This window comes from Lissotriton helveticus, chromosome 11, assembly GCF_964261635.1.
Source record: "Lissotriton helveticus chromosome 11, aLisHel1.1, whole genome shotgun sequence".
In the NCBI taxonomy this organism is placed as follows: Eukaryota; Metazoa; Chordata; class Amphibia; order Caudata; family Salamandridae; genus Lissotriton; species Lissotriton helveticus.
Genome location: NC_136072.1, coordinates 1,045,955,841 through 1,045,974,625, shown reverse-complemented (window position 1 = coordinate 1,045,974,625; position 18,785 = coordinate 1,045,955,841). Strand labels below are relative to the sequence as shown.

Below are 18,785 nucleotides of genomic sequence, written 5' to 3'. Positions count from 1 at the left end.
AAAGATGTGGGAGGGGGCATGCAACAACAAGGAAGATGAAGGAATAAGCAACAAAAAAAAGCCCCAGCGCGAGCAGTGGAAGGACATTATTCAAAATGGAGCAATCAGTATTTAGTCCATGCTCCATGGAAGGAATAAACGACCGAAGAGAAAGTAAAGCAAACACACACTGACCAACCAGGAATCATCAAATAGGAGTGACAATGCAGCCAACGAATAATTACCTAAGAATTGGTCGGGTTCGAGGCCCCTTTTAGTTAACAAAATGTCTTGCAACCTATGGAGTATTATAGCCCATTATGCTGCTTGTTTCTAGCTACAGGATGTCTCACCCAGGAAGGGCAGGACATCCATGGCTGGAAAAAGAATCAGAGGTATGGCATTGGACAGGGAAGGTGTGTGTGTGTGGGGGGGGGAGAATGAGGAGGCATTAAGCTTTAGAAAGGAGGGGAGAGGGAATGACTTGCAAACTTTCCATGGGACAGATGAAGGGTAGCTGTCTGAGTATGAGGTGGTTTGGGGAGGAGCTGGAAGGTAAGACTCAGGCTCATAATATGGGACTTGGGGTGGTGGAGTTGCTAAAGTGGTGTCCTTCATTTTAAAATTCTCAAAGCTTTGCTCTTTGCAAAACATTAAACTTTTTGTTTTCAAGAAAATATAAACACTAAGTTGGAAGCTGACCTATTTGTACACCCTTAGTCTATGATTGAGAATCGGTTTGGCTGGGCTGTTAACTTGGCATTTGACACTGCTATGACCTTTTATTTACTAGTGAGATACAACCATAACTTGATAGACAGACAGACAAATATTTTAAAGCTATTTTATGATTTGCTTACAACTTTTGTCCCATGGATGATGTGCTGTAAATTTATCAATTGCTTAGGCGAGTTAGCGAAGATCCAGTGTGCCACATTTTGTGCAGTTCCCTGCAATGAGTAAAAATATGCATTTCCCTATTTAAGCACCCACAGGAAATGTTGCTTACAGAAATAGCAAAAATTGATGAATAGATTCACGCCAAACTTGCCATGAAAGTAAAACTACATAAAGCATATTTTTGAAGGTTTGGTATGAATCCATTCAGTCGTTTTGGAAAAATGTACTTTAAAAAAAAGGTACTGGTGGGCTTTAAAGGGTTAACACTTTCTTATCTTGGACATTTATGTTTGCAGACTAAAATAGTAACCGTATAGTCCTCCTAGAGCTTTTTGCTCCTGTATACCATTTTGGATCCATGGATAAAAACCGAAAGAACTGACTGACTGGCTGGTCAAGACGCACAGATCCCGAGTCCCACAGAAAAAAGTAAAGACCACATAAGGGGGAGAGCATCCTATCGCCAGGCCTTAGAGGCAGTGTACACTCAAGGGCCCCAATATTAAACTGTCGGCATATGGTAGTCTGCATGCTATTTGCCAAGGTTACAAACTTGATGCATCTAAGATGGCACCCACAGTCCACCTCCTTGACCATTGCACCGCAAATTATGCGTGCCAGTTTGAGTTTATCAAATCTGTGGCCTGGTTTTTGAGGCCTTAGACTACCAGTGCCATTTTGGGTGTGTGGGGTATACAACCTCCAAAACTAGTCTGCAAACTATGGACACCTTTGGGAACTACTTAAATTGTATTTTTAAAACCCCTATACTTGATAAACATGACACCCTGGCAAATTGTAGTGGGTCATTCATACTCCATTTTTCTTTTGGTCAAGCTTAGCGGCAGTGCACATACACTGCTCGCTCTATGATGCATGCTGTAATTGAGTATGCAGTGGAAGCCCTGCCCACTCTATGCCCATATTGGTCATTGGCTTGTGTCATTGTCCTTCTTAAATGCTGGCTTCAGATTCCTAAATGGGCTTGTTATCTCCCCTTGGTGCCGCCTTGTCTGCATTTGTTACCTCCCATAACGACTGGACCTTTTACTTGGCTTGTTACACGGTCTGAATTATGAGTGGGTGAGCATTATTTTGTTTATTGACACTGATGGGGAAAATGGCGGCTGCTTGTTTTTGTATTTGCATGCTGAAGCAGGCTTCCCTAAAGCGGGTGCCGCGACAGCACACGCTTTAGGGACACCACGCTCAGTTTACATTTTATTTTTAAAACTTTGATGTTGAGCGCGAAGTCTGCTTCAGGGACACCTCACTCTGTATATTATTATTTTTTTAACTTTAATACTGAGCGTGGCGCCCACTTCAGGGACACCTCGCTCGGTTTCAGTTTTCTTTTTTTTAAACTTTAATAATGAGTGTGGCGCATTCTTCAGGGACACCACGTTCTTTAAAAAAATAAATATTTTATTCACTTTAACAATGAGCGTGGCGCCCACTTCAAGGACATCGCGCTCTGCAATACAATAAATAGGTACTGCTTTTGAAAAACGTTGAACTAGAGGGGCGTGGCTAGCGGCCGATGCAGAGAGTCGCAGCCTAACGAGGCTCCCGACCCTCGGCCCGGCGATCCTGATCTACTCCTTCCCTAGGCCCGGGATCCCCGCTCAAATCGGGTGGATCCCGAGAGCTCGCCTCGGGACTGCTCCGTCCTGCGGCCCAAACCTGCGGAACCCCTCTGGAGGCGGCCGCGACCGAAGGAACGTCAGGGTCTCCGGCGACCAAGATGGCGTCACCGGGCGGACGATGAGCGCTAGAGGGCCCCGGTGACGCCCTCCCTGGCGACCCACTGTGCGGAGTGCAGCCGGCGGACTCTGGCCGACGGGGGTTGGCGCCCCCTTTGGAGTTTGGAGGCCCCCGTCCGTGGGGCGACCTGTGGCAGAGGACGGCTGACGGCGGGACTGGAAGGGTCCCACTCCCTCCGGGAGGACCGAAATAGACACCCCGGCTTTGGGGCCTACAACCTACGAGTAAGGCGGTTCGGCCACACGGAGGAGGGCACCTACTGACGACTGCGGAGGCCGGCAACGGGAGTCAAGGGGGATCCGGCCGACTCGGCTGCCGTGACCGGGAGGGAGCAGCGGAGCCCTGCCCCCGCCGAGGAAGGTACGAGGGCCTGCCCGGCGCGAGCTGCCGCCATCTTCTCCATTACCGATTGCCTCCCAGAGCGGACCTGCTAACATCCGGGTCGCGGGGGGCGCCTGGCAGCTGATTGTCTACCGAGCCTGGGGGACAGTGGCTCTACGGGAGGGTCGCCACCTTCACCCGCCTGTGACTTGATTCCCCGGGTCGCCGGGGAGAGCAGCGACGACCCGTAGCCACGCACGCTTCGAGGGGGCTCCCCTTCCCCCCCCTCACCTGACCACGACTGGGCGGTGCGGCCTCCTACTGTCCCGGGGAGGCCACTGATTGCGACCACGGGCCGCAGGGCCTATGTGCCGTATTGCAAGGACCACGGCCTACAGTGACCTGAGCCGACCGGCGCAGGGGGCCCTGCTGACACGTTGACACTGTTGCCTGACCTGGGGCTTTAGCCCCCCCCCCCCCCCCCCCCCCCCCCCGGAGAGTGGACCTGTCCTGGTCAGAGCACGCCTAAGCCCCACTGGGAACCAACACTGGGTGCAACCCCTGGCTACACCATTTGCGGAGGCCCCGAACTGAGGCCATCCCTTGCGAGGGGGGTTTTTCACAGCCACTGGTTGGCGCTCTGCTCAACTCGGAGCGCGAGGGGATCACCCCCGCCACATACCCACAGGTCCTCGGTTGGACAACGCGAGGGAGCTATGGGCAAGCCTAAAGGCCCCAAGGGCGGTGGAAACTCTGCCCCAGACACGCCTGACGACCCCACGCAACCAGTAACGGAACTACAGCAAATGCAGGACAAAATCCTGGAGGCCATTGCCGCTACAAAGGATGCCTTGCACCGCGACATAGCACAAGTGTCGGCGGGGCTGGGGCTACTGCGGGCCGACCACGCCAAACTGGCGGACAGGGTCAAGGAAACGGAAGCAACCCTGCAGGACCTGGTACCAGCGCAGAAATCATTGGATGGAAAACTTGCGGACGCGCTGGACCGCATCCAGGCGCTGGAACGGAGAGCCGAGGACGCAGAAAATCGTAGCCGGAGGAACAACGTACGCCTCGTGGGCCTTCCGGAAAAAACGGAAGGGGCGGACATGGTGGGCTTCCTACAGGAATTGTTGCGGTCAGTGGTGGCCCCGGAGGGTTTATCCCCTTTCTTCACTCTAGAGAGGGCGCACCGAGTCCCGTCGAGACCCCCGAAGCCGGGTCTCCCTCCGCGCCTGGTGATCATAAAATTGCTACACTACAGGGACAGAGACTGGCTATTGCAAAGGGCAAGGGAGGTGGGCCCGTTCCAGGTCGACAACAGTAAAGTGACGCTATTCCCGGACTACACATTCGAGACGCAGAAACAGCGCGCCTCCTTCCTGTCCATCAAGAAAGAGCTCAGAGCGGAAGGGATACACTATTCGCTGCTCTTCCCGGCCAGACTCCGTGTGGTGGTGGACGAGAGATCTTTGTTCTTCCCAACGTCGGCGGATGCTTGGGCCTGGTGGGACACCTACAAAACTGGCACGGATGGGGCCCGCTTCCCGGCGGAGGAGGAACGCCAGGGACAAACGCTCATGCGCTCGAGGCGACACAGAGGGCGCGGACAGAGCTCCAAAAGACCGACGGACTCTCAAACAGCAGGCGAACGAAGAGCAGCACTACAAGCAGTGAAGAAAGTGTCAGGCACGGCACTAACTCACTCGGAGAAGGGATCGGGCTCGGACGGCCAGGGAACGGGCTCGGACACTGAACTATCGGAACTGGGCGGAGCCAAAGGCCCGAAGGTCACACCGCAGACGTCGGGAGAGATCATCGAAGGTTGAGCCCTCGACAAGGTACTGCATGGAGCTGAAAGGGCTTTCGGCCACTCCTGGGGACTCTGGAGCAGTCGACTGTGAGAATGTGATGGTATGGGAATTGTCATGTGTACCAGGGCGGGGGACTAGGAGATAGCACCTAGGGAGTTCGGCGGCTAGCGTGCGCACCCCGAGGCCCATAAGGCCAACGTAGCTTCGACTACGTACTAGGAACATAGAGAGTACGTTGCTCAACTGTTTGGATGGGAGCAACTCTTTTGAAGTTAGGTCCCGTTCTAGGGGTGGGAGGGACTAGAGAGGTTGGGGCGACTCTAGGTATGAAGGGGAGGAGGGACATAGGGGATGGTTGGAGAGGGCTGGGGAGGGGTCAAGTCAGTGTCGAAGTTGTTGCATACCATTGTTTCGTTTGCGCTCCAAAGAGATGATGGCTAATGTTGGATCGCTGAAATGTGTGTCCTGGAATGTGCGGGGGTTGAACACTATGGCGAAGAGACACAAGGTCCACTCATACTTGAAACGTAGAGGAGTACACATAGCATTCTTACAAGAAACTCACCTGACTAAGAAGGAGGGTATTGCGCTCCAGCGTAGATTGAGGGGTCACTTGTACTACACTGCATATTCAGCGTACGCGAAGGGGGTGCTCATTTGGATTAGAGCGGGACTACCCCTCCAGGTGACTAGGCACACAATCGACCCCAACGGGAGGTATGTAGCAGTTGAGGGACTCCTCAGAGGCCGACGCATAGTGCTCTGTAGTATTTACGCACCAAATGCGGAGCAGGCACAATACTTTGCGGGTCTCTCCAGGGGACTCGCCAGCTATCTGGCGGGCCCGATACTGATGGGAGGCGACTACAACTCGGTAGAGAACATTGCATTGGACAGATCACACCCACCGCTTCACACCTCCCCTGTGCACCGACTGGCGAAATGTCGGACGGACTGGCAGAACACATGGAACCTGACTGACTGTTGGCGCGCGCAACACCCCACTGGGAGGGATTACTCATTCTACTCTAGTATCCACGACTTACATGTACGCCTAGACACCTTCCTATGCTCCCCCCCAGTAGCTACTGCAGTAACTCGGACGGAATACCTAGCACGCACATTATCTGACCATAATCCACTTCTCCTAACACTGGACTGGATGACTGAACCCCCCAAGATTCCTGCATGGCAATTGCGACCTGACACACTGGACGATCCGCCCTTCCGAACTGAGTTGGGGGAGCGAATTACCCAGTACTTTGTGGATAATGAGGGTACTGCCTCGTCCAGGGCCATGGAGTGGGATGCATTTAAAGTGGTGGTGCGGGGACACTGTATAGGGAAATACGCCGGGGCGCGCAAGTCACTACTCGACGACCTGGACAAGGCTGAGCGCACTCTCCGTGAGGTAGAGCAGGATCGACCGAATCGTCCTGAACTACAAGAGAAGGTGGGAGGAGCACGGGAGGCGGTGGCGGTAGAGATGGAACGCCTCCGTAGCTTTGATTACAAGGCGTACCTCACGAAGACTCTGGCGGAAGGCGACAAAACGGGAACATTACTAGCCTGGCTGGCAAACCCCAACCGGAATAGCCAGCCGATTCTGGCTTTAAAGGACGGTGAGAATCACATCCAAACCACGCAATCTGCAATACTACACTGCTTCAGATCGTACTACGAGAAGCTGTATAGAGCGGAGCTGAGTGACCACACTGAAGCTCTGGATGTTTTTCTAGCTGACCTGCAGCTACCGCGACTAGAGCAGGAGCAGGCGGACGTTCTGGGAGGCCCTATTGCCCTGACTGAAATTAGGGGAGCGGTGAAGCGAATGGCGCGTAATAAAACGCCAGGGATCGACGGGTTACCCATAGAGTTCTACGGGAAATACCTAGACCTACTGGCCCCGAGACTCCAAACAATTTATAATGAGGCCAAGGACGCAGGCAAACTCCCCCGATCGATGAGCGAGGCCATAATGGTGCCATTATTGAAGCCACGTAGAGATAGTGAAGATCCCGCATCTTACAGGCCACTGTCCATGCTGACAACCGACTACAAGATACTGAGCACGATCCTGGCCACTAGGCTGATAGCCCATATGCAAGACTTGGTCCATAAGGACCAATCGGGATTTATTCCCACGCGAAACACCACACACAATATCCGCAGGTTGCTTAGGTTGGTGGACACTCTGCCCTCCGAGGCACGATCCCCCCTGGTGTTAGCGGTCGACATCGAAAAGGCCTTCGACAGTCTAGAATGGCACTATTTATACAAAGTGCTGCATACATTTGGCCTCGGTGACGGGTACATACAGTGGACGAAGGTGCTCTACTCCTCAGCAAGAGCGAGGGTGCGACTCGGGTCGTTGGTATCGGACCAATATGACGTGACTAGAGGCACCAGACAGGGATGCGCTCTGTCCCCCCTGCTATTTGCGCTTGCAGTAGAACCTCTGGCGGCTCGGGCGAGGCGGGGGGAATATTACACCGGGCTGCATCTCAGGGGAGAGCTGCATTACATCTCTCTCTACGCAGACGACCTCCTCCTCTTTTTGGATAACGATGGAGCAGCGGTAGAGGGGGCCGAGAGCCTATTGGGGCATTTCGGCGATGTCTCGGGCCTGCGGGTAAATTGGTCTAAGACCTGCCTCTTCCCACTGCGGAGGGAGGAGGAATGTCCTCCCCTTCGTCGGAATCTACGCTGGGAACCCCATTGCCTGAGTTACCTCGGGGTGCACATCTATCACGACCCGTCGGCTCTCCTCGACGGTAACATCGGCCGCTGCATCCGCTCATTGAAGGGCTGTCTGTCCTTCTGGGCCACTCTGCCGCTCTCAACGGCGGGCCGAGTTGCACTCCTGAAAATAATAGCGTTACCGCGTCTATTATACTTCTTCCGGACCCTCCCGGTGTGGATACCTGGGACAATCTTCAAACAACTGAGCTCACTGTTGATCTCCTTCTTGTGGGGAACAGGTAGGCGCAGAGTGGCACTGTCAACGTTGACCCGCCCTAAAGACGAGGGGGGCCTCGCTGTCCCGGATTTCGAGCTCTATTACTTAGCGGCTCAGATGCAATTCTTTACACAGGAAGTAGCGAGAGTGTACCGCGGCCCGGCGCAAGGAAGAGACCTCGGCACACCCCGCCATGTCCTGGCATATATCACGCTGCAACAGAAACTGCTTCTGCGGGAGCTCTCCCGGGAGGAGCGGACCCTTCGCCTGTGCTGGAACCGCATGCAGAAGCGAACCGGTACTGGCCACCCGTATGCCCCGGAGATCCCGTTGGGCATGGTGACGGCGCTCCCACACGGAGGGGACTGGTCGGGACTGCATTTATGGGAAGAAGCGGGCCTGCAGATGATAGGTGATCTTTACGAAGATGGGATATTGTCCCCGTACCAGACCTTGCAGGAGAGATATGATCTCCCGAGGGGAGACTACTTACTGCACGCGGCGGTGGTGAGAGCCATACAAAAGCACTGGGCGGGGGGCCTACTAGAGCCTGAAACAGCGCTAGCATGCCAGTACACCATGATGGCGGCGGGGACGTTCAAGGCCGTAACGTGCCTTTATCGTAGAATGCTCACGGAGACCCTACAGCCGCTTACTTCTCTTAAAACTAAATGGGAAGCGGACCTGCAGTTAGACATTCCAGACACTGTGTGGTCACAGCTAGTGAGGAGGGCCAGAAAGAGCACTAGAAATGCGCGATTCCAATTGATACACTTTTACATCATTCACCGCGCTTACCTCACTCCGAGTAAAATTGCAGTATACTTCCGCGTGGCAGACGCAGCAGGCCCGAGATGTAATCAGGAGAGGGCTGACCTGGTCCACATGTTGCGGGGTTGTCCAAGATTACAAGACTATTGGGCGGACATAGAGGTAACCCTGAACGCAGTTACTGACAGGAATATCCAATATGACAGTGCAGTGTCTATCTTACACTGGTTCCCCCACACGAAAAAGAACAAACTGACAAGTAAATTCATACATATGGGGCTACTCATAGCGAAGCGAGAGCTGACTAAGGGATGGAAATCGAAGACAGCACCGACACACAGGAGGTGGTTGAATGAATACATAAAATGGGCGGCTGCGGAGAGCACGATCCGTTACCAGATGGCGCTCCGCGGATCAGACGACAGAGGACAAGAAGCAGCAATGGGGTGGGAAGCACTAGTGCAGGCATTGAGAGACAGCGCAATAGAGGAGGATGAAGAAGAAGAGGCACAAGTCGAGACACCACAGTCAGGGACACGCGTACCAGCTGCGATCCCCTAGGACACACACATGCACTCAGTAGTATTAACTCCGTGATCCAACACCATTACTACATCTGTTCATACCATGCACCGACTTAGACACTGGGAGGGAAGGGTGGGGGAGGGACCAAGTTTACAGACTTTACAGTTGACCAGGAACTGCAACACGGACTAGCAAGTGGGGACTCCATGTTGAAAGCTGAAAAGCGGGTAGAAGAAATCCTGAAGTACTGACAATGGTATCGGGCTCAGCCTGAGGAATGCACGATATCCGAAAATAGCGCCGCCCGACCTCCGGGATGTGGGCTGAATGGCTGTGTCCAACAAGCTTAACTGACGAACATTATATTATGTTGCGCTGATCTATATAATGTACATTGAATCGATGACTGTGTTGCATATTCCTGCAATAAAAACTGTTTAAAAAAAAAAAACTTTGAACTATTGGTATTGTAAATGACAGTGTCTTAATTTTTTATAAAAGGCATTGCCATTTACAATGTCAATAGCTCAAAAACACACAATTGCGAGACCTAAAGTAGGCCCAGTCTGCAGCACTGCTCGAGGGCCCTGTAAGCCCACCAATGAGGGCTGTACTTCCTGTGCAGTCTGTCGACTAGCTTACATATTAAAGACCATTCTAACATTCTGCCAACTCAGGTAAGCTTGTTCGATTGGAAAAAAATGCAAATTCCTTGGCAACAAGAGGAAGAAGCACTAATGTGGAAGGAGCAGGAGACTGGAAGAGCTAAGCAGTTGTGTTTGGCGGAGAGCTTGTTTCCAGCATAAAAGATGGCTGACACAGATGAGGAAGTGGCCTCCACTGAGGAGATGGTGGAATTTGTAGTATTTAAGAAGGTGTGCCGCATAGGTATACACATGCACTGGTGGGGGTACAATTGTTTGTATGTACAACTGAAAAACTCAATAAAGTTTGTGTAAAAAAAAAGTTATTCTAAGGGACCACAACCCACACTACCCCTTTGCTTTTTTTCTCTGCACCAATGACGTTAGCCAGACGGTCTAGGGTCAGCACGAAAAGGAGTGGCAAGAGGGGGCAACCCTGCCTCGCTCCTCTCTATCGCTATTGTGGATGAGTTAACCTCATTGACCTAAGTAGAGGCATGAAGGGAGCCATACCTCACCAGTGCCCATGTGTAGAATTGCTGGCTAAACTCCGCCCTGCTCAAAATCCTGACAGTAGAAAAACCTAGTTCACCTTGCCAAACACCTTTTCGGCATCATGCAGGAGTAGGAGCATTTTATGGTGAGTCCTTTGTGCCAGTTCCAAAATATGGCTGAGTTTTTTTTGTTGCATTGTCTCCTCATTGATGACCTATTATGGAGCCTGCCTGAGCTAGTGCTATTATCTCGGGCAGTTTTGGGCCCAAGTGTTTAGTAATGTGCTTGTGAAGAGCTTTCTGTCCAAGTTCAACAGCAAGATGGCCCTGTAGGATGAGCAGTAGGCAGCACCACTATCCCCACGTTCCTCATGCAGTGGGTCACCTTCCCAGTTGCACTAAAGTCATTGGAAGAATTGGGCCCGAATAGAAACCAGTTTGTGAAAGAATACCTCTTAAAAAGATAGCTTGATAACCAACTGGGCCCTTCCCTTGCCCCGTTTGAGTCAGTCTGTTGATGGCGGAGAGGACTTCCTCCGTTGTCATGGGTTCCTTTAAGGAGGCTGCTTGTACTGCTGTTAAGACTAGACTGAAATGGGATTAAACAGGAATCTATCTGAGGAGAAAGCGCCTCATCCCAAGAAGAAAGATCTGGTAAAACGGACAAAATTAGTTTACTATTGCTCTGTCCTCAACGACGCCCCCTACCCAATCTAGAGTAGTTCTTGTTTTCACTCTGCCTGAATTAATGTTGGCCCTTAGTTCGAATGCTAGAAGATTACCAGCCTTGCTATTCATCTCCCAGCTCGATTTTTAAAACTTTTATTGTTTTCCAACATTCTGTTTGATTGTTTTGTGCAGTGGCATCAGTAGTGATGTCATTAATTATGCCATTTGTGATGTCATCATTGATGTCATCTGTCAGGTCATACACAAAGCAAGCAGGTGACATGAGTTATGGTTTGTGCTGCAAATCACAACTGAGAATTTTAGCAATTTTTCATGGTTGCGCCAGAACCATAACTAGGTTTCTAACAGTTTCTTTCACTAAAGATACATCAGAACAATGGTTCCACTGGACTTCTTTTGTTGTTACATTGTGATAAAGGGGCTACTATAATTAGCATGTCCAACTCCCCTTGACTATGTGCCAGTTATCCTTGCTTAGAGGGGGCTGGGCAAAACAGGCTAGAACATACTGAATATTCATTTACACTGTCAGACTATAGTTCATTTTGGCAAACAAACTATACACAGTTATGATGGATTCAATTCTTATTTTATCCCTTTGTTTACACTTACAGTAATAAACTCACACAACATAACATTCTATAGTTATGAAGACCAGCCATTGACTGTAATGAAGTGTGTAATTTCTATTCCAACTCCACGCGCGTTTTGATAGTAGGGTAGCTTATAAAGCGGACTGAAGCAAGTCTAACAGCACTTTTAGTTTTTTGATACACTCGCTCGAAAGTACCTAAACAAACTCCTGGGACCTGTCCTCATTACGCACCGGTCCTCACAAAAACAGTGTTTATCTGGTTCTGACAAGCTTAACCCACGCAATGAGAACAGAGAGAGAAAGAGAGGAGAGATGGAGTATATATATATATCTATATATATATCTATATATATCATCTACCATGTCATAAGACACTGCATCTACCACATCATAAGACACTGTTATGGGCAGTCAGTATTTGGCAATTAAGTAATCATGACTGTAAATTATTCAGTCAAGATCTCTTGCTAAACATTTTCTAGAGATAAATTACAACCACCTTCAGTTCACTCTCCAACAATGTAGGCTGCAGTTTTTACCCCACATTTTTTGCACTGACACACTGAGGGGTCTAATATATGGTCTGGGCAGTGGTAGGAGTGTTAGATTGGTAGCTGACGATAAAGTGGAGTTTTCCATCTCAGGGTTCTAAGTGACATCACAGACAACTCGAGCTTCATTCTCCTCATCCATTTCATGAGGCTTGGAACTCCGCAGAGAAAAAGAACCCTGTTATTGACAACTACCCATCTACTTTTCTATAAGTGCTACTAGCTAGTTCATGATTTGTGATTAGCTGCCGTTTCTTATGGCTATGCAAAGGTGTTTTAGTTTCCCCCATCACTTTGGAAAGGCCTGCCTCTCTTAGGACAGCCACAAAATAAGTAATATCTATTGCACATGGCTTTTGATGACAATCTCTGAATTTCTGAAGCATGTCTTGATTCCTGAAGCACGGAGAGCCATGTGATCCCCAAAATTAAAAAAACACACAACAGTAAAAAAGATCAACATGCATAAATGATGATACACAAAATGCAGTCTGGTATACACTCCTGGCTGTTAATTAGTCATTCCTTTTCCTAATGATTTATTTGAAGATTATTTTCAGTGGAACCCTTCTACCTAGGTGCTCACACAAGTCTGAAGACAAGGTGACTTTGCATGGACATTTGAAACCAGTTAAAGTCCAGAGAGCTTCACACGGATTCCCAGTAAATCAGACCCTGCCATTCTGCATTGCACTTTTTTATTTTGTTGTGCACCAATGCCTTCTAAGTGAAGAAAATATTTCTTACCAATTCGTAATCGTCCACATATTTATATTTCTTCTCTCTGTAGTAGTTTCTTTTCTTCATGAAGTGGAGGACTATCAGATCGCACAAGACGGTGGCCTGAAACGAAGCGAAAAGCTCAACTGAGACCTCAATCACGTCCAACGAGAGTCTAAGTTTAACAATACCATGATCCTGAACAATATGTCCACTCTAAACATTTTTTTCCAGTTTGACACATTGTAAATATTAAATTCTTAGCACTTACCACCCCAAACAGAGCCAACCCGGAGCCGATGTTTATCATGGTCGGAATGATGTCAAATTTTCCAGCCTATCAGAAAAAGACAGTAACAGAGATGAGCACCGGACAGGGCATGTTGTAGAATACATCATGGAAACACATCACAGCTCCGCGTGGCCTATCGGTCTATTACACTAAGGACTTAATCACTCCTGGGCTGCATGATGCACTAAATCACAACAGTGACACTTAACATTTGAAATGTAATTCTCATTTCTTTTATTATTTAATTTCTTCATATACTTTATAAAATTTCATTTTCCCTTCTTTTTTCATAAAAAAAAACAAAAAACCTTTTTATGAAGGTGTATTCATCACAGAAAACGAAATCACTTCTATGTATGCAATAAGAGCTTCAATTGGGCGTCAACCCTAACTGAGCATTGGCGAACTCACACTGGAGAGAAGCCCTATACATGTAGTGAATGTGGGAAGAGTTTCAGTGGGTCATCAACGCTAGCAAAACATAAGCAAAGTCATACATTAGAGAAACAACGGACGTGAGGACTGGTCGACGTATTGTGTTGAATCTCATCATACTTAAACCTCTGCACAAGGGGTCCTGTTACCATGACGAGGTGAAAGTCCAAAGGGACAAAACTGTGTTGGCTATAAACCGTACTAGACAAGAAATTATTTAAAGGGTTAGATGTTCTGTTAACGGGCAAGAAATTAGCCTGACACGACTTGGTGAATTAATGTGCTTTATTCCTATTAATGCATTTATGCATAAGCTAAACACAAAGGTCTACAAGTTCAAGACCAATGGAGGAAACAGTTAATTTGTTCTGTAAGTCAAGAACATTAATTGCAATCGTTGTTTATGGCAAACCACCAACTCAAGAAGAATATAAAGACTGGACCTAAGAAGAGCAGTGACCTATGCTTAAGGGCATGTTTACCAACCTGCCCAAGTTAACAACTGAGGAAGCTAAAGAGACCATCCAGTTAACACTGCAGCTGGAATGGCGCATACCATAAAGATGCCCTTGAAATACAAAAAGGCATCTACAAATAACACCTAAATGGATGATAACAGGAAGCACCACCTACGCACTTGAGGAAAACCTACTACTTCCTGCGTTCTATGTCCCCTCACAAGGCAAACCTCTGAACTGCAAGACATTGTAAAACAATATGAAGGGGGAAAAGTGAGTCCTGCTTGTTATACAATTGAGATTTGTAAATATTTGTCACTATTTTAAAGATACATGCTAATTAGAAAGATTAAAATGTTAATGTTATCGGATTTCTAGAGCGCATAGCTGCCCGTGAGCGTCCCAGCGCTGAACAAGTACTGATGGAGAGAGAGGGAGAGAAGCTCACGGGAACAGCCATGTTTTCAAGGATTTTCGAAATGCCAGAAGATTGGGTTGGGCACGGAGGTCAGGGGGTAGGGAATTCCACATCTTGGACGCATTGTAGGAAAAACGCCGGCCTCCGGATCGTGCTCAGAGGATCTTGGGTGGTTTGGGAAGGTTGGCGTTGGATGATCGAAGGGGTCTAGAGGTGGTGTAGGGAGTGACCAGATTTCTGAGTATGGGGGGGGGGCTTTCCCATTCAGAATTTTGTGTGTGAGGCAAAGTGATTTGAACTGTACCCTTTCCATTATGGGTAGCCAGTGCAAAGCTTGCAAGGCTGGTTTGGCTGAGCAGCGGTTCCTGGTGTTGGTCAGGATCCTGGCGGCGGCATTCTGAACTACTTGAAGTTTGGTGGTGACTTTTAGAGGTGCACCCAGGTAGAGTGCATTGCCGTAGTCCAGTCTTGACAAGATGAGACCCTGTATCAAAAGTTTCCTTGATTGGAGGGGGAGTAGAGGTAGGATTTTTCAGGTGGATCGCAGAAGACCAAAGCAGACTCCGGCAGTTTTTCTAGCTTGGGTTTGCATGGTGAGATTTTTGTCCAGCCATAAACCGAGGCTTTTAATCTCGGGCTTAGGGGTTGGAGGTTTACCCATGCAAGGGGGCCAGAGGGAGTCTGTGAGGAGGTGGGCTTGGTTCGCCATCACCATGATCTCCGTCTTGTCGCCGTTGAGCTTTAAGTGGGATCTATCCATCCAGCTGACGATGTCCGTCAGGCAGGAGTGAAGGTCTATCTTAGGGTTTTTTTGCTGGGTGAGGGAAACCACCAGCTGCGTATCATCTGCGTAGGTTAGAAGTTTTATCCCGTGTGGGGTGACTATCTGTTCCAGGGGGGACATATATACGTTGAAGAGTGTAGGGCTCAGAGAAGAGCCCTGGGGCACTCCACAACGTACAGGGGTCTCTTTGGATGAATAGCTGTCCTCTATCACCTGGAATGATCGGTCTTGCAGAAATGATTTCAGCCAGGATAAGGCGAGGCCTGAAATCCCAAGATCGCTAAGCCGCTGGGCTAGGATCTGATGGTTGACCGTGTCGAAGGCCGCGCTTAGGTCCAGGAGGATCACTGCCACTGATCCTCCTGTGTCCATGATCTTCCTGGCCTCCTCGACCACCGTCAGCATCGTGGTTTCAGTGCCTTGACCCGGTCGAAAGTTTTTGTAAGATATTTTGGATTTTTTGGTCAAAAAAGGCGGCCAGTTTGTCACATTGGTTATTTGAGGGCTCGACAGATCCTGACGGTTCTGGTGTTTTTAGGAGTTATTTAACGATGTGAAAGGTCTCCCTTGATGAGCAGGATGCTGAGCTAATTTTCTCTTGGAAAAAGGCAGTTTGTGCATTTTTCAAGGCTTTTTTGTACGCAAGAATCGACAGTCTGTAGTCTTTTTTGCGCTCAGGGTCGAAGTCTTTCCGCCATATTCTTTCAGCTTTTTTACAGAGTTTTTTTAAGTGGCGGGTCTCCTGTGTGAACCATGGGGCGGGGTTTTTATATGGGAGGTGAGGTGCGGTTTTTTTGGAAGGACCTTGTTAAGAGAGTTTCCGATCCAAGCGGCGAACTTCTTGTCTGCTCTTATAGGGTCTGACTCGTGGATTGGTTTGTGGAGTTCTAAGGCTTGTTTCCATTTATCAATATCTAGTTTGGCCCAGGGACGCGTGGGAGCAACAGAGGGCTTGTTGGGGGAAGAGATGTTATGTATTTCCCATCTGAAGGGGATGAACAGGTGATCCGACCAGGGCAGAGGGATCGGGGTGTTGGTTTTAAGGTCATCGATGTTGCATATGATAGGGTCAAGTAGATGCCCGAGCCTGTAAGTAGGTTGGTTGTTCTGGAGTTGAAGCTGAAGGCTTGCTAGATCTGCCAGTAGTTCTGTGGCGGTATCGTCATTGTCCTTATCAAAGTGATTGTTAAGGTCCCCTAGAATTAACATGTTAGACGATGTGCTCGAAAAAGCAGTTGAAAATTCTAGTAGGGAGCTGCAGAATTGGCCCAAGGGCCCTGGTGGGCGGTAAATGAGGACTCCTGAGAGGGAGTTGCAAGGGGACAATTGGATGTTGCAATGAACATTTTCGCAGTTAAGTAAAGGGCTGTCGTGAAAACGACATGTAAATTGGTTGTTATAGATAATCGCAATACCTCCTCCCTTACCTTTCGCTCGGTCTAGATGTTTCAGTAGGAAGCCCTGAGGTAGGGCCTGGACAATCTCGAAATCCAATTCTGGTCTGAGCCAAGTTTCTGTGAGAAACAGGATCTCAAGTTTCTCCTCTTCTAATAGCATATGTATTTCCTGGGTGTGTTTGGGTAAGGAGCGACAATTTAACAGACCAATTTTAATGGTTGTCGGGGGCAGTTGGTTCTTCAGAGCTGGGGTGAATTTGAATGAACAGTTAGGACATTGGGTGCACTGGTTCACGCCTGTGAGGATGTTGCAACAGGAAGGCTGTAGGGGCTGGTTCAGTAGGAGCAGGGAGTCCCTAGAGTATGACAGAGTTGCATGATTGGAAAGGTCCAGGGTTGCTGGCCCTGGGCTTGTCCTGGCGCGGACGGGCGCAGACGGGCTTGTCTTAGGCGCGCTGCCGGCGCGCTGCCGGCGCGCCCGCTGCGCTCGTCCGCTGAACTTCCTCCAGATGCACATGTTTATAGTTGGAGAGGGGACTCGCGGGGGGCGTGGCCTCGAGGGGGCGTGGCCTATGTGCACGCCGGCGATGGCGTCCGAGGATGTTTGTTGTGGCCCAAATCTGCTTGCAGCGATAGGATCCGCTGTGCAGCGTTTAGCCAAAGGAGGGTTGTCAATCAGCAAGTGCTCTTAATAAAAGTAAGTTTTACAGCAAAATACAACAAAAGGTGACACTCGAAATGTTAAAACAAAGTCTGCGCCCGGCTTCCGCCTCAGGAGTACTGTTTATCAAGAAGCGCTAGCAATCAGAGCCTTTTGTACAGGTGCGGGGGGGCCGTGGCCTCGAGGGGGCGTGGCCTCGAGGGGGCGTGGCCTATGTGCACGCCGGCGATGGCGCCCGAGGATGTTTGTTGTGGCCCAAATCTGCTTGCAGCGATAGGATCCGCTGTGCAGCGTTTAGCCAAAGGAGGGTTGTCAATCAGCAAGTGCTCTTAATAAAAGTAAGTTTTACAGCAAAATACAACAAAAGGTGACACTCGAAACGTTAAAATAAAGTCTGCTGGGGGAGGAGCCTAGCTCGCGACCGAGATGGCCGCGTTTTAGCTCGGCTCCGTTCAACTGCCTGTTTTCTTCGATTATCCTGTATTTCTCCTGCCCCGGGAAGCCCTCCTTGCTGTGTTTCGGTATTGCGGACACTTTGCGGACACTTACCCGTTGCTCCGGCGATCCTGGGTGCTGTCGATCCTGTGCGGTGGTCCCGCTCGGAGCCTTCGGGGCGGACTGGCCTGGACCTCCTTGCAGCGACGGGACGTGACGGAGCGCGATGGTCGGCCCTTGCTGGCGCTGTGGATCTGGTTGCGGAGGCTGATGTGCGAATAGGCCGGCTGTGCCCGTTGGCGGACCCGACTGGCCTGGGCCTTGGGGTGCGGACGCTGCCTCCTGCGGGAGAGCCTCCTCATTTATCCGGCTTGGTCCCCCCCTTTGTTCCCCGGCCCGGCCATTTTGGATTTTCCGCCCGGGCTCGGAGAACGGGGCCGGCGGCACGAGGGGGCCGACGAACATCCTTCTTCTGGTGGGTCTCCTTCCTGCCTTGGGGCGCCCTGCCGCAGTTCGGCTGACCTCCTTTTGCTTTGGTGTTGCTCCGGCCGGGGCCCCCGACGACCGAGGGCTTGCTGGGCTCCTAAGATGGCGGCCGACCCTGGGAGTCTCTGCCGGGCCTGGGCGAGCACTGGGGGCCCGCCACACGGCCCGGATGTCGAATCTTGTGAAGGGTTTCCTGCACTTCAAGTTGTCCTGGATGCACTATACTCCTGGCGGACTTCCGTGGCTGCGCCGGTTTCCCCTGTGGAGGCGGACCCACTTTTCGAATTATACGGGCCCCCGTCGTCGGATTTGGCTTCCTCGTTGCAGGGTACGGCTGGTGTGCTCCTGGTCTCTGTGCCTCCGGCGGAGACCGCATCCTTGGGTTGGAGACTCTCCGACGCCCTTCGTCGTCCTGCTTTGTTGCCTCGGCCGCTGGTCTGCGGTCCGTTTGCATCCTGTCCAGGACTCGATGATCCTTTCTGTTTCTCATCGCGTCGGCTCCCCGGCCGGGGCGCCTGTGCCGACCCAGCTGGGCTTGCCTCGTTGGACCTGTCCTTAGAACGGTGCCTGCGGTGCGAAGGTTGTACCGTAACTTTTTTGTATCCTCCGTATTTTCTTTCACGTTTCTTCTCAGGACTGCCGCTGGATTTACTCCTGAACCCTGTGTCCCTCGTCGTTTGGACTTTGTTTGT

General features: G+C 50.3%; 1 protein-coding gene across 2 annotated transcripts in view; it reads right to left on the bottom strand.

The window, feature by feature from the left end:
- The window catches only part of P2RX4 (purinergic receptor P2X 4), a 232,358-nt gene that overhangs the window by 9,420 nt on the left and 204,153 nt on the right, over positions 1–18,785 (bottom strand). For both annotated transcript variants that reach the window (XM_078667502.1, XM_078667503.1), the window contains exons 10-11: positions 12,999–13,064; positions 12,755–12,850 (exon numbers count right to left, since the gene is read on the bottom strand). In XM_078667502.1, the coding sequence (XP_078523628.1) occupies positions 12,755–12,850; positions 12,999–13,064 (162 nt within the window). The remainder of the gene's footprint in view (positions 1–12,754; positions 12,851–12,998; positions 13,065–18,785) is intronic.